The following is a 16,004-nucleotide window of genomic DNA, read 5'->3' on the forward strand; positions in this document are numbered from 1 at the left end:
TAAAGAAGAAGAGGAGAAAAAAGGATGTGCTATTGTAAAACAAAAAAATCACCTGAGACTGCCTTTAACACAGTGTGCTTTAAGCTATGCCTCTTGGGAGGCTCACAGACGGAAAACATCCACACACTGAACACCAGCAACTTTACCCCCTCTCGGAGAGTTCCTGAACTCCTTGCTTAGTTCAGACGAGCGCATTCGAAGCAAGTCACTCAGTTTTCACTATGCTTAACCCACCAAGACTAGGAGAACACAGCCAAGACACTTGTGTAGCGCCGATCAGAGATGCACACAGGGACCCAGCTTAACAGTCCGTGCAGAAGCAGCGGGTGACCACGCGGCGCGGCGCGGACCGCGGGAAGCACCGAGAGCCTGCCCGCCCGGCCGCGCTGCCCCGGGGCGTCCCCGCCGCAGCGCCACTCTCAAAGTTACCCTGGCCCAGGCCCCCGCACCTCCCGCCGCCTCCAGCCGGGACGCGACCGGCCCGGAGCCTCCGGGGACCGGGGAGAGGGCGGCGGGCACCGCTGGCCCCACCGCGCCGCCGCCGCGGAGCAACGGCCACCGCGCGCGCTCAACGGCCGCCCGCAGCGCGGCGCCGCGCGCACTCACCGCCTTTGACGCCGACGGCGGGCTCAAGGCGCGCCGCGGCGATGACCAGCACGATACCCAGGATGAACCAGTCCTTGCGCAGCCGCTCGAGCAGCCCCATGGCGCGCGCCCTCCTGCTGCGGCTGCTCCCGCCGCTGCTCCCGCCGCCGCCGCGCGGCTCCGCGCCGGGGCGGCCGCGCCCGCCGCCAGGAGCGGCCGCTGTCGCTGACACGAAAAGTCTCGCCGACGGCCGCCATCGCTACCACGCACTTCCTAAGAGACGCGCAGATGCCGCGGCGCTTCCTCGCCCCGCCGGCAGAAGCAGCCGCTGCCGCCGCCCTGTGCGGCATCTCCGGCTCCCGACGAGGGGCGTGGGCGGCACCGGCGGCCGCTCGCGGGCCCCGGCGACGCCGCCAGACGGGCCGAGGAGCGCGACGGGCGGCGCAGCCCCTCGGCCGTGAGGGCGGCGGCGGGCTCCGCGGCGCTGCGCCACGCCGCGCCGAGCTGCGCGCTTTTTCGGATCATTACAGCGCCGCGGTGACGCCCGGCCCTTGACGCGCGCGAGGGCGGGCGCGCGGCGGCCGTTGCGGCCGTTGGGTGCGCGCGGCGGGCGGCGCCGGGGCCGCCTCTGGGGCCGGGCGCCCGCCCCGGTTGCCTTGCCTGCTGCAAGGCGTGTGTGTGAAACGCACATATTTATATGAATAAACGAATCGGTGAATGAACGGCCTTGTTTCGGGCTGCTTCTTGAGGCTGGTGCAGCACCGCGGTGCCAGGTCGGCTCTCCCGGCTCGCAGCCCCGAGTTGCAGAGGTTTGAGGGCTCTCCTGCCCTTGGCAGCGCTGGCAAGGGGCTTCAACAGCCCAAACTGGGCCATGCCTCAACAGCGAGTGTCCAAATCCAGTCCTTTTCTTATTCCTACAGCCGTTAGTTACATATCAGGTTATTAAGAGATGTTGTTAATTAGTATATGGAAGTGCTGAATAACAGATTTACCATGAGGGCCCTGGAATTTTTCCATATAGTGCTTTATTGCTGTAAGGAGGAGCTGCACACTGTGGCCTGCACTCACCCCGAGACACCTGTCCGGTCTACAGGAGAAGAAACACCTAAAGGCAGCTTGATCTTTCCTGTTTTATCCTCCACCGCGTAAGCATGCCTGCTGAACTAGCCTGCTTCCAAACTCGGTACAATTCCCTGCATGCAAGCTGCAGAGTTTGTTTCAGTGTTAAATGTATCTGCATTAAACCAGAGCATCATAAAAATCTGATTCTGATGCTGCACTCTGGATTTTCTATTCCTTTCTTGTCACGGCTTCCCTGGTGGATTCATTAGTCCGGACTCTGGCTGGCCATGACCCCCTCGCTCTCAAACACATTAACAAGGAAATGATGAAGTATAAAACATTTTATCATCACAGCTGCTCACGCCAGTATGGCCACAGGTGCCTTGCTCTAAGATATTTAAGCATGCAACAAGCCTGCTGCGTGATTTCTGAATGTTTAGGTTGAGTTTATCCTTCACAGTCTCTGTGGGTATATTCAGGCTTCAAAGAATACCCATGCCACACACGTTCTGCTCTCTACTACCAAGTAAATAAATGTTTATAGCTTAAAGCTCACCTAATTAAGGAAGCCCAGTATTATTGTGTGCCCTGTGAGGGTCACTTGAGTAAACATGTATACACCAGAGATGATTTTTTGGAATATGGAAGGAATGTGTCTCCTCAAACAGGGATCCAAAATATACAACAGTAGCAACTTTAAAGCAGTGCTTGACTACGGTTTACTGAAATACACATCAGCCCTTCTCTTCTTAGATACACTAGTGCCAAACTGCAAAATGTTACTGCACTTGCCTGTTCAAGTGCTCCAGATTTTGGAAAGAACTAAATGTCCAACAGAGCTCTTCGCAAACAAGCAGCAATTAGCCTGAGCACAGGGTTCAATTACACTGTGTTGCTCAGGAAGGATAAGATGAACCAGCTAAAGATTTAAAGTTAGAAGTGCTGAGGGGTAGTGGGGATTTGTCATTCAAATTATTTAACCTTTGCACAGAGGCTGCTGCCCAGCATTTCCTGGGCTGTTTTACTGAACTGCAGGCCCTGAACGGGGACGAGGCCTCGTACCCTCTGCCCCGCTGCCTTGTTACACTGCGCGGAATGGAGACCTCGCTTTGTACCCGCAAGGCGAAAAGGCACAAATGGCTTCAGCGTAACTCAGGAAACAACCATCACTCTTACCAAGCAAAAGCAAAATATCAGTCTATTGAGGCCAAAAGTTCAAGCACCCAGGAGTTAGAAGTTACATTTTATAGAGAGCAAAGCTGCTGCAGTATCAGCTGCTGTGGGAGCTGCAGCTTGTTTGCTGCAAGAGGTGGAAGGAGGGAGTGCTTCGTCAAGCGATTAAGTTCAGTTTTGCAGATCAGTCTTCAGCCTCTCCCTGCTTTGGGGTCCTAGTTTTTATGTGACACTAACCCTGTCCTTTTAACTTCGCTCCTCACAAGTGAATTCTTCACAATTATGATTTTCTAGTCTGCCTGCTGCAGACAAAAACTATGACACAAACACAGTGAGAGCTAAAGCTTCTGAGATCGCCGAAGAGTTTTTACTTACCCTCAAACTGCCATCCAAGCAGAGCAGATGTTCCTTACTCCTCTTTATTGGCTTTGGCAGGTAAAATAAGAATTTCTTTTTGTTCCAGAACATCTGGGGGAAAAAAATGAATTAGTTAATATTTGTAAAGCATTCAGACATTTTCAAAAAGCGGACCACAGCAAATCAAATTTCAAATGTGGTGCAGTAAATGTGGGCATGGAGCCACACAGAGGATATTGAACCAGCGTATGGCAAGTGTGAGTGGTGTGAGTGTAAACTAGTGACTGGATCACGAGCTGAGCCAACCTGTCAACAGAAGGTGACAGAAGTCCTTTGGAAAACTGCTCTGGGATCACGTAGCACGACACTGCCACAATGCATGGGGGAGCAAACAGGAACAGATCAAGTTTCTCTAGAGTATTCACAGTTCTTGCTTTTCTCACCTTTGGCATGTTCACCTCCAAACAGCACTATTCACAGTTATCACAGTAACTCCTATCTCTAAATTCGGAGTGCAGACCCCCACTGTTGGAGCTACTAGCGGTAGCTGGCAGTAGCTGTGAGCAGCAGGGGCAGGACTACCGGGGACACAGCGCGTGCACCGTGTCCGGCTGCCCCAGATAGTGGCTCAAAACAAAGCCAAGTGGCAAGAGCTGGAAACCTTGGTTTTTCTTCAAGGCTCTGGAAGATTTTTGTAATTTTTGTCTCCAGAGGGCTCCTCTGTGCACTGTCCCAAGCCTGCCTCTTGTCTCCAGAGAAAAATGAGCTATCTTGAGTATTAGATTCAGAAGAGTTAAGAAAAAAAGTGCTGATGGTTTGGTATAACAGGTTTGCTGATGGTCAGCAGAAATCACAGAAGAAGGTTACCTTTTGTCCCTAGTCACTAAAGCAGAAGATCAGATTTTGCAAGGCTCCCTTTCATCTGGGGGATGCTTTGCCTGGAAATTGGCTTCCAAAAGGTCTGAACTTCGGAATAAAAGTCTTCTGCAAACTGAGTTACAAAACATATGGATTTATGTGCTTATTACCTTCTGTGATCTTTTAAGATATCAAGGAAGTATCCTTAGCTGTGTATTAGAAAACTCAAAGATATTTCAAGTATTTCCTCAAATATTAGCATAAGCACTTAGATCTCTTGGATGACACAAACGAAATTGTTACTGTGTTTAAATAAGAAAGTGCTACATAAGCCCTACTCCGCCTGAGCGAAACAGGAAGGAAGAAAATCCTAAGAAAACATTGTGTAACCAGAAGGACTTTCGAGGGCCATAGGTCCATTTGCAAGACATCGCTACTGTTGTAATGCAATCAGTCACCATATTGAGGTGGTTGTTCAGTATCAGAGAGGACAGACAATTCAGTTTCTGTCACCCAGTAACACTTCTTTTTCCTCATCAGGTTCCCATACAGGCATTGCATGTATCCTAATTAACCATTGGGAATCAATCTGACCCCAGAATGATCTGGCATATGGTGATCTACTCACCATGACACGCACAGTACAGAGCAGCTTTAGGCAGCATTTAGCTGTGGCTCAGACACAAAACGAGCATGAGGACTTGGCGAGTCTCACATTTCCCATGGCCAAATTTTCATTTTTGTTCAATTTGTTTCAGGGAGAAAAAAAAAAAAAACAATTCTTGGGGCTTCCCATTGCCTTCTTGCTTCTAAAGGAGATCACAATCCCTGCAATTTAATATAAAAGCTTCATGGCAAGTCCAGTTAAGCAACACCAAATTTTTGCTGCTCACACGTAGTCTGCTGAAATCCCCAGGACTGTTTATCACAGGTGAACGGTGACCCATTTTCATAACAGCAAAGACCAAGACATGAATTCGCATTTCTGGATTTCTTCTTATGAACACTCCATGGGAGCAGTTTAGAGTAACCCACAGCTGGAAGTTGGCTCCTTTTTGTGCCACATGGAGCCTAATTCTTTTCCACACTCAATCTCTCATCTGAGCAACGTCCTTCACTTCCAAATAACTACACTGGTAAATTATTTCAGGGAACGTGCTGAAAATTTTAAGTTCTATGGTAGCATATGTCATCTCATTATGCATTTAGACAGGAGAAATTTTAATATAAAGGAGAGGGGATAGCAAGATAAAGGGATCTTAAACGAGAGGAAGAGATAGTTTTAAATAATTTAGCCTGAAAAGAACAAAGATATTCAAAATGAACAAGATAAAGAGGGATGTTAATTATAAATAGGAAAGTTGAGGAGGAAAAGTGGAAATATATGGGAGACAGTTTACAACACATTTATATTTCTCCCAAGCACTTAGTGGTACGATCTCAGATTTTCTCAGTAACGAGGAGATTGTTATACCAATCATATTAACCATTTTTGCTTAAAGTAATGGAATACACAGCTCTTAATCGGTCCTAGCCTGGGTGCTGATACTCTTTTAGACATCTGAAATGAATCATTTCCTTGTTCCTACTGGGTATTATGGAATGTCTGTGTGTGCTCATACATGGCCAGTTGCAGGACTTGCTACTGCCTATTGGGCTTAAACACATGAAGTGCTGCTCTGGATAGGTGTACCTTTCTAAACAAAAGCTGTAAGATAAGAGATTTCATGGTTGTTTCCACCAGAGATTAAAATACATAATGTATGTTTTCACCTGTAATAAAGAATCCTCTTGCATATTAGGTATGCAACAAACAAGTAACTATTCTTTTGGTTGAGCCCGAAGTGAAACTTTCATGCAGTAATCTTATGCTTTAAGAAGAAAACTTAAAATGCAAATAGAGTTTTGCTGATGCCTTTGCTAGAACCTGCTTCTTCTTACAAAAGAAACAAATTGCTGACTTAGCACTCCCCTGCTCTTGCCTTCTCCTCCTAGACCTCCAAGAGAGCACACTGAGAAGACTGGGAGGCATAACAGAAATTGCAGGTTTTGTACTTCTTCACAGAAATATGACTTTATATTGGACAGCAAGACTATAATACACTCAAAAGTCTGCATTAAATATACATATATATATATATGTATATATATAAAGAAGTTGTCGTAGCAATGCTTGCTCTGCTTGAAACAAATTGCAGGCTGTATTTGCACAGTAATAAAGCTACACCTTTACAAAGGGAGGAGCAGCAGCGCTGTGCACACGCATGCACAAGCTCTTTATAAGCCCCAGCGCAGTCAGCCGCTCCCGACGGGACGACAGCGCAATCCAGAGTGAGCGGAAAGAGGACGGTAGGTGTCCCAGCCCCACAACACCCATCCCAAAGGTCACGTTTGGAGGAAGCACCCATCAGAAAAACAGAAACATTGGTCAGAGGCTTCAGGTCTGAAGCAGCAGCAGCCGCTATCAGCAGGGCACATGTGCCGAAAGGGATGTTCCTTCCCGAAGGGAGCAGGAGCAGCAGGGCCTGTACAAGAGAAAGGAAAGGCCATGTTCCAGCCTTCCACTTCCCTCAACTAGGTGGAACAGAAGGCCTCATTCCTCTGATGTCCCAGAGCCCCTTTCGGTTTTGGCGTTACCAAAGGTTTTAATTCACTCCTTTTCTTGAAGCCCTTATCCCAGTTTCCAAGGCAGGGAAGGGCCCTGGGGTCCATTCGCAGTAGTGGGAAACTTACCACTAATGCAAAAGCAGGAGAAAAGGAAGAGTAGAGTCAGGAAGAGAGATAATCTATTAGGAGATATGATAAATAACGAGGGGAAAAAAAATACAACTAGGAAGGTAGAGATCCTTTTAAAGCTATTTAGTAACAAATCAACAATTTGTTTAGTAACAAATCTTTACAAGTATTATACCTGTCAATACAAGGCGGGGGGAAAAAAAAGTGAAGATGCTGACAATTCTTCATCCCATGATCTGTGACATTAATAAATGATGAAGTGTTTAAAAAAACTGGGACACTTTGTGCCTTTAACAATATCACATGAGGACAAGGGAATAAAGCTGAACTAAAACAAAGGACACACTTGTGTACTGCTAACAAACAACATAAGTGAGAGACAAAAGACACAGGAACAAACAGACAAACCTCCCTAAACCATCAGATATAAGGAAAACGGCTCCGTTTTTGTCAGTAGTTATATCCAACTGGGGAAGCACGGTGGACTATGAGATAAAAGAGCCCAATGCAGTCATTGTTCCAGAAACGTCTATCCCAAACCACTTATTTAAGCAGAGATGGAGGGTGAGGGGGTGAAGGTTGAGGGTTCAAAAGCAAAGCTGATGCAGGGGGATGGTCTGGGAGGTCCATGCCCCCTCCTCCCCCAGGAGGGAAGTGCTGTGGAGGAGATGGCTGAAGGGAAAACCTTTCCCTCTGAACCCACCTAGAAGCTGCTCCTCTTCCTCTGCAAGTTCGTGTCCCCTCCTGCTGCCCACGAGCCACCGTAGCCTCTCGGTCATTGCCCGCATGGCCACCTCGGCCGAATGCAGGAGCAGGCCCGCCACGATGGGCAAGTGGATCTGCAGGCACCACGGAGCCGCTGGGAACAGGACAAGCAGCTGTGTGCCTCAATCCCACCTGGAAGAGGGGGCTGCAACGGTGCCTTTTCCCCAAGAGCGGCTCTCAGCTTTCCTCAGAGGAAGCTTTCCTTGTGGTGCATTCACAAGGAGATCAAATATAAAGGAAAATCCCAGCTCAGAATTAATTGGCATACATTTTTGCAGAAGCTGGAGGGATTTTGAATTTTCCTCCTTCTAGACGAACTTGAAACACTCCTGCAGTCCCATAATTGAAGTTGTACCTGTTGTGTGTAAGCATGCAAGCTCAAGGCATGTAGCAAAGCATGGCTGTTTTTCCCCCCGTTCCACCCTGTTATTCAACCAGACGCTTTCCCGTTTGCTGTCTACAGCCCACGTTTATTCCCGGTTGTCCCTGCAGCCTTAGCTCCCTCCGGTTACCCGCTTGCTGTGGAGGCAGCAGCACAGAAACAAGTTTTGCTCTGCAATCCCCTTTCCCAGCCGCCCTGCGCAGCTGGTGTGTCAATATAAAAAGCCTCCCTGCTCAAAGGAGTCCAGAATGATGTTTCATTGGGAAATGCTCAGCACAATTAGCCCTAGGGTTGCTCACACCACACGCTCACCTTCCACTACTCCCCGAGATAAAGCAGAGGTGCTTCTGCAGACTCCCAACCCCCTCAGCAGGTCATTGCTAGACCCCTTAAATTAAATAAATAAAACAGCTTTCCCTTGAACCCAGCCAAGCAGCACAGCCAGTTTATGCAGACAGGTACCCGTGTTTCATCTCCTGTCCAGCAGCAATCTGCACACGCAGCGAGCTCCTCGCAAGTCGCACAGCAATAATCACTGCTTATATACACCATCCCCTGTGTACTGTATATTAATGTCTGGCTGGTAATTTAATGGCACCTCTAGGCATAAACAAAAGTTTATTAAAACAGTAAGTAAAATGTTCCCAGAGACTGGCCTGCATTTCTAATTTCCTATGCAGCGCTCCAAAACACGGAGCGCGGCCACCTCGTGCAGGAAGCAAGCTACCAGCGAGCAGTGTCACCTCACACACGTCACCCACCACGCGGCCTCGGGTGCCAGGAGGCTTCACTGACATTCACTTCCCCCTTCTTTTCCAACTGCGTTGAACAAGGGCAGCCAGATGAATCCGGAGCGATTCCGAGGGCGCGCGCACGAGGGCTGGGGTGGCTGCTCACAGGGGATCCTCACCCCGTGCAGGCGGGACGGCGGCACCATCGCGCTGCAGACGCTGGCAGTGCCCTCGGTGGTGAGGAGCAAGCGCTGCCGGCTCCACGTGCCTCTTACAGCCGCTCTGGAGACGAGCCAGAGTCCTCCTGCCACCACCATAAGAGACTCCCTCAAGCTCGTTAAAAGGCATGCAGCGTATGCTCCAGGTATTCCCGCACCATTTCTACCAGCAAGGGGGTGGACAATTTCTTTGACAATATTTAAGCAAGAGCTTACACTGATTTTCACCTTACAGGTTAAGTAACAGACATATAAACACCTGAGGGAGGGAATTTTTACATGGAATAGTCACAGACAAGCAAATGGGAGCTCATGGAGTCTCTTTTCCAAGCACAAGCTCATCTAACAGGGTACATCCACCCACTGCCACCACCACGGCACAGCACACACCAAAAACCCGCTGCTCAGTTTTCATGGGAAACCGAATCATGGGCACTTGGGCTGAATTGGAGGTAGCCAAATGACACTCCAGCAAGCTTCCCCAGCTAACTGCTCAGAGGAATAGGACCTCAGGAGGCCAGAGCAAACACAAGCAGTATCATCTCTTGGCTTGCAGCCTTGAAGAGTTTGTTATCATCTAGACTGTATTGCCTACTTGCCCTGATCAAGGACAACAAGTAATGGAGGTGGCTCCCTCAGGCAGCACCAGCACACTCTAGAGAATAAAAACTTCTGTGTTTTGTACAAAGTTGAGCTTCTGTTTTTAAAAAGATGTTTTTCCCATTATTATGGGAAAATAATCTAATGGGAAAATAATCTAATATCAAAATTTGCTGCTGCCCTGTTAGCCTTAAATTGCAATGGTCGGTATCCACATTTGCTTATGGCAACAGGATTTTTCCACCACCCACCACTCCCACCAAAATCTCTTGTAATCATTACTGTTTTGCTCAAGACCAGGTGTCCAAGCTCAAGCCCTCAGCAGCAAGCATAAGGCCTGCAAAAATACCTTTGCCTCTTTTGCCCACCAGAACCTGGCACTGCTTAGAGCACAGGATGCACAAGGCCAGTGCCATTAGCAGCAGCAGCAGCAGCACACCTATGGCACAAGGCTGACGTATTTCACATTCGCAGTTGAACACCTGCACTGATACATTGCCTATGAAAAAAATATCAACATCCCCTGAAATAGACTATTTGTGCAAATAAGGGTTTACAGCACCTAATTTAGAGACACACAGACCAACCTGTCAGCCTGAGGCTGCCACACATCCCACGCACCAGCAGGGCCTCCCCACTGCGGGTGGAAATTCAGCCCATTCCCTCATGCAGACCCCGATAGCATCTCCAGGATCTTCTTTCCAGAGGGGTTTCTTCTATATACAAAGGATTGCTTAGCACCCTCCCTCTTCAAGGTGAGTTCCTCAAACACTCTTCAATGTTACTTCCCAGTCAAGGCAGGTGTCTTATCCCATTTTTGTATTTTGGTCTCAATAAGCCATATCTCACTGTTCTGTAAACCATAAGCTGCCGCACTGCCTATATAAGGTCCACCCTTCATTTCCTTTCATGAGGACTGTGAAGATACAATGGTTAAAAATTGTAGCCCTGGTTCAACAGGGCACTTGCACAGATATTTAAGGAGCTGCAGCTGGATGAGGGGGCTGATCTTCCACTGAGCTGGAGACCTATAACCAACCTGAAATCGTATGCAATTTATGCTGTGGTAATGAGAATTATATATATGCAATGACAGCAAGCCACTGACTCTTCCATTCCAGACATGGAAAAGAAAAGTGCTGGTCAGAATGTGCAGGCTTTGCATATTCATACTTCCCACAGTTGTTCAGTGTTTGAAAATTCAGGTAATGAGCATACAATACTCTGGCTGCCTCTGTATTGCTTGGGGGTTTGCTATTCTAGTAGTATCTCTACAGAAACCATTCTATCAAGACAGGTTTTTTTTTTTCTCCTCAAATTGAATTAGCACTTGTACATTGAAGTTTTCAACATCACCCATAAGATTTTTGTACTTGTCAAAAGAATCTGCATGGTCTCTAACCATGAATAAAAATGATTTCAGATATCATCTTTATTTCAAGTTTTATTTCCTGGGATTAATTTAATTGATTGTGCTGGTGGCTTGTTAAGCAGCCGCTGAAATAAACAGACCATGTATTTTTTCCATGAAACTGTAAACATATGGGTCCCCAGTCTAATTACCCTCCAAACTAGTGCAAAGAAGAAAATAAACATAAAAAGGGGGGGGGGGGGCGCAGAGAAGAAGAAAGAAAGAGGAAAGACACCCTGCTTTCTGAAGTGATACCATAGACCTCACATTGTAAAGATTCTCTCACGGGAACAAACTTGAACTTGGTTAATTTTCCTTTGGTCAATTTTAACAAAATTTGATCATATAGAAGAAAAAAGGAGAGAAGTTCAGTGAACACGCGCAACCTTATAACATTTTTTTGCCTCTATCCAATGCTTCTCCAAATGAGATATTCATGCTTTTCTCTTTCTTTGCTATAACTAGAAGTAATCCATAAATATATTGATATAATTCTTATTTCATGCTTATAGCAGATATTCTTGGTTTGTGTTTATTACACTCATTTTAGCCTCATTTTATATCCATGTAACATGTCAGGATCTAAATTGAAAACTCTAGCGAAAATACATTGGCATATGCTCCTTTGGTTTAAACACTTTTAGTTCCCCATAGACAGTACTGCTAAAGCATATATCATTACCAACAGGAAACACAAAGAACCAACACTTCAGAGCATTTAGGAATTATTTAATATCCTAACAGAAATTTGATAGCCTTGTTTTCTTAGTTATCCTCAAAAAAATGAAAAGACTTACCTCGAGTGGTAGAAACAATTGGAAGCCTTGCTGTCTTACAGCAAGAAACAATCACTTCTATAATAAGACTTGGAAAATACAAGTCAAAAAAATCCATTATCAACATTTTTTAAACCCAGAGAAGCACCATTTCTAGCAGTATGCATGTATGAGATGAATGAAATGTTAATAAACAGCATGGTCATCAACAAACCAGAGGAAAGTTGTGCAAGTAAGGCTTGTTACATCAAGCCTTACATCAAGCCTAGCCATGGCTTTTCCTTCTCCTTTGCCCTCCTTCAAGGGGATGGAGATTTTTGCTCGAGCTTTTTGCAAGCTTTCCAGGAGATCAAGGTTGGTGCAGGGGGGCAGAGAGGCTGAAATGGCTGCTGTGGATCCACTCAAACATTCAGTTCATCTTACAGTGTCCTGGTCCATCTTTGCCTTTAAAGAGGATGCCTCTCAAAGGCCTGGAGGCTGCACATCTGACTGCACCCAGAGGCTTTCAGGAGACCAGGCTTCATCCCAGCCTCCTCACTGGGTTCAAGCTCCTAGGGAGGACTACAGGGCTGTGACCCACACAGCTCTCCCAATCTTCTCAATGACATACAAGATTGAGGGCAAACCAAAAGTTAGCTTCTAAACGCTGGACGAATAAGAATCCTACTAAGAGGCTGCCACCAGGCCACTGGCAGCTAAAATTATCTATTTACTTATTTAGTAACAAGAATAAGTACTCCAGGTTTCTCAGACCAGTTTACAGCTTGGAGGCCCACCTACCTTGGAATAGCCCATTTTTACCCTTTATGGAAGAACACACACAAAAAAGTTTTGAAGTCTCAGGAGCCTGAAGAGAAGTGGCATTCGTGCATAAGGAGGAACTCTGTACAAAAGGACAAACAGTATTTGAATTACATTAAGTTAGGTAGGTCACTGTTGTGCTATGTTCCTCCACAAGATTTGCTGTGGTTGTAAGACCTACCTTCACCGCTCTCCAGAATGACACCAGTGATAACTAGACAAGGAGCCAGAGGCTTGAATTAATGCTAGAGCAGAGAACTTGTTTCCCTCACCACCAGTGAGATACTCCTGCTTTCCCACATAATTCCTGTGCCACTGTCTGATTTTTTTCATTACAGATAGAATCTGCTTGAAGTGCTGAGTGAGCTAATTCTTATTGTTCACTCATTATAGAAAACCTCCTGCCAAAGGAGGCATTTGGCTTAAAATATTGTAAACAGCCCTCTCCTCTTTCCTCCTCACAGCTTGCTTTTTAGGAAGCTCTGTTTTCATAAGCAGTCTTGTCTGTTGGAGGCAGCATTACTCAAAGTTGCCATATCACATTTATTGAAAAAAATATTATGGAAACGCATTTATGGGAAACAGCAACAAAGCAGCACCTTGGCAGGCTAACGATGACCTCCCACAGGCTGGGCACTCCAAGAGCTCCCGTCCCTTCTCCGCAGAGTGCGGAGCAGGGGCAGTAACAGCCGAGTGCTGCAATTCCTGCGTGCTCTGAAGCCCATGGGAGGGATCCCTACCCCATCTGCCTCCACAAAGATGTACCCAAGGGGTGCTGCCAGCTAAGCTGGTCTGACTCTTGTAGGACATGGGATGACCAGGGTATAGTGTCTACTTGCACAGTACACTGAGACAAATAGTAGACAAAATGTAAACACAGACCAGCTTTTTTTTCTTTGTTTTTCTACTCCCTTGCTGTAGGGAGTCGTGTTTCTTAACACGAACACACACTGTCAGGCTGAGTTTGAACAGACTGGAGATTACACTATCATCTTCCATATATTGATCACAGTTTACAATTTCTACTGCATATTACAGCCTGAAATGCAAGGGGGACCTCTGCAGAACATACAATACATAAATGCACAACTTATGCTAGGGATTAATTTGTTCATGTTCTTATCTAAGAAGAGATAAAGGTAATTAACTACTAAAACACAAAATACAAGCAAACCTCCTAAACTACAAACCCATAAAAGAAATAAAGTTATTCTTAAAAAAAAAAAAAAACCCACAAACACTAAGTCATTTAAAGAGATCTGCAAGAGACACATAATTTCTAACGTAAGAGGGAGGAGATGCACCTTACCCATAACCCTCAAGGTCACTAGCCCAGAGTTTTGCTGTGACAAGACCATCATTTTAATCACTAAGACCACGATCAGCTCAAACACTGAAACTGGAAGCAAAGTAAAGAGTTCACTCTTTAACACTGATCTATTCGCATCAGCTTCAAAGCCCATCAGAAAGCTTTGCTAGCAAAAGGTAAAGAGCAAAATCTTTATTCTGCTCAGGTTAATAGAAAAACACTTGAAATCCTGACCTCACTGAGGTCCAATTAACATCTCTGTTAAAAGCAGCAGAGCAACATATTTCTGCACAACAGCCTCCACGTCTGAACTCGTGTCTTTGCTGTAGTTGCACGCTCCACATCAGCCAAATGACCTGCACTAGTTTATTTGGATGCAGAAACGGCTTCGTGGCCTGAGAGCTCGTGCCCGCGGCCCAGCGTCTCTGCTCGGGTAGGGGCAAAGGGGGGAACGGGCAGTGGGCAGATTGGAGCTTTTCCCCCAGAGATTGGTGTTAATGCTCAAAGCTCAGAGAGCATAAGTATTGCCCTAAAAATCAGACAGTTATACCATATAAATAGGAAGGAAACAACTGGAATGACAGCGAACCAAGTCAGGCTGAAATCTGTTCTGTTTGGTGTCCGCAACGCTTACGATGCCATTAACTTCCAGGCACGTATAGTTGAGAGTGTTAGGTGCTCATTAATAAGAGGAAAGTTGTGGTGACCTTCGTGTATCAGAGGTTTCAGGCATCCCTAGTTTAGTTTCCTATTTTCTCTGCTGTATTTCCCTTTCATCTTCCAAAGCTGTATCAGTCACTATTCCTTGCTTCTTTTTCATCTCAGGTTTTCATCTGCATTGTATTCCACAACTATGAAATATGGACCTAAAATTCAAAAGCAGCAGAAGCACAAAGAGTCTTTCAGACACCTGCACCTTCCAGAGAAAACACACCAGACTGAGCAACAACTTAGCAGCACAGAGCTGCTATCTAAATACATAGGTGTCTAAATACATTGGAAATGGCTTCTACTATACTGAGGGACTTCTAGATTTAGACATAGCTGCACTGAAATAAATATCCAGCTCTCTATATATTTTTATCATGCTCTGATAAGCTCCCAGGTCTGGCAGTATATTTCGAAGAAAGAGACCACATGAAATATGTTGCTAATTATTTATACACCTCTTCAAAGGCTCAGTGCTTCCACTCGTACTTCTTGCTACTCGTACCTATCCAAGCCCTAAAGCTGTTTTTCACTCACCGAACTATAAAACCCCTTAGAGTAACAAGTTTATAATAGAGGTTTATAAACCTGGCAGTGATTAACAGCATGGGTTAATCAAATGAGTGCAGAACAGGTCTTCCCCCACCTTTTCTTTAGCAGAAACTGGCCCGAGTGTTTTTTCCCCCTATTGTTACATGGAAATAAATTTGCAATTAGCTTTTACTTATCGGTGTCGCAGGTGTCTCCGAAGGCCCCAGACGGAAGCCGGCATGGCAGCGTTTTCCATCACAGAAACATGCAGGAAAGCGGCTCCCGCTTGGAAGAGCGGCAACGCGAGGCCGCCCTGCCAGCGGCTCCGCGCTCCAGGCTCCTGCTCACGGGGAACATGATGGTGGAGAGCTGGGAATGAGCAAGCGCAGGGGGAGAAGCAGGGGCAGGAGGCAGCACGTGCGCTCACACAGGCAGCTATTGCATGGTTCAGTCTGCACAAGTATTGAACAAACTGCTCCATTGCTTAGAAGAGCCAAAAGGAACTATCCTTCCCTAGCACCCACTAGATGCTTTTCACAGTGTCTTGTGAAAAGCAGGGAACTTTGTGCACTTGAAGAAGAAAAAAAAAAAAAAAAACCCAAAAACAACAACAAACAAAACAAACAAACAAACAAAACCCACTATCTTTAGGTGTACTCCAACATGACCCAGATCTAGGCAGGGGAATATTCGCAGGTTTCACCCGCTTGCGGTCGAGCTCCCTCTGAAGGCAAGTCCATGGGAAGTGCGGGTGTCTCGCAGTCGCACGCGCTCAGCCGCTGGGTCAAGGGCACAGCTCAACCTCCCAAAATTTGGAGCTGGAGAGAAGCTTCAGATAAAAAGCAGCCTTTAAACTGCTCCATTTTCTAAACCTTAAATATAACATTTGACATTACCCTACCACTACATTATGTGTTTTCATTTTTCTGGCATTTTTTCACCCCCTCTCTCTCCTGGCTTTTGGCACCAAAGCAGTTAGACCTTGTTAACTGACGGGCTTA

At 46.4% G+C, this 16,004-nt stretch overlaps 1 protein-coding gene across 1 annotated transcript in view; it reads right to left on the reverse strand.

Annotated features, from left to right (window-relative positions):
• Positions 1-732, reverse strand: part of SLC10A7 (solute carrier family 10 member 7) — a 125,560-nt gene extending 124,828 nt beyond the window's left edge. The window contains exon 1 of the mRNA XM_088526582.1: positions 607-732. Coding sequence (XP_088382708.1) covers positions 607-706 — 100 coding nt within the window. The 5' untranslated portion in view covers positions 707-732. The remainder of the gene's footprint in view (positions 1-606) is intronic.
• Between the last annotated feature and the right edge of the window lie 15,272 nt (positions 733-16,004).

The sequence above is a fragment of the Tinamus guttatus genome, unplaced genomic scaffold (genome assembly GCF_059628265.1).
Source record: "Tinamus guttatus ecotype Peru unplaced genomic scaffold, ASM5962826v1 Tinamus_guttatus_pri_ptg000247l, whole genome shotgun sequence".
NCBI classification, from domain to species: Eukaryota; Metazoa; Chordata; class Aves; order Tinamiformes; family Tinamidae; genus Tinamus; species Tinamus guttatus.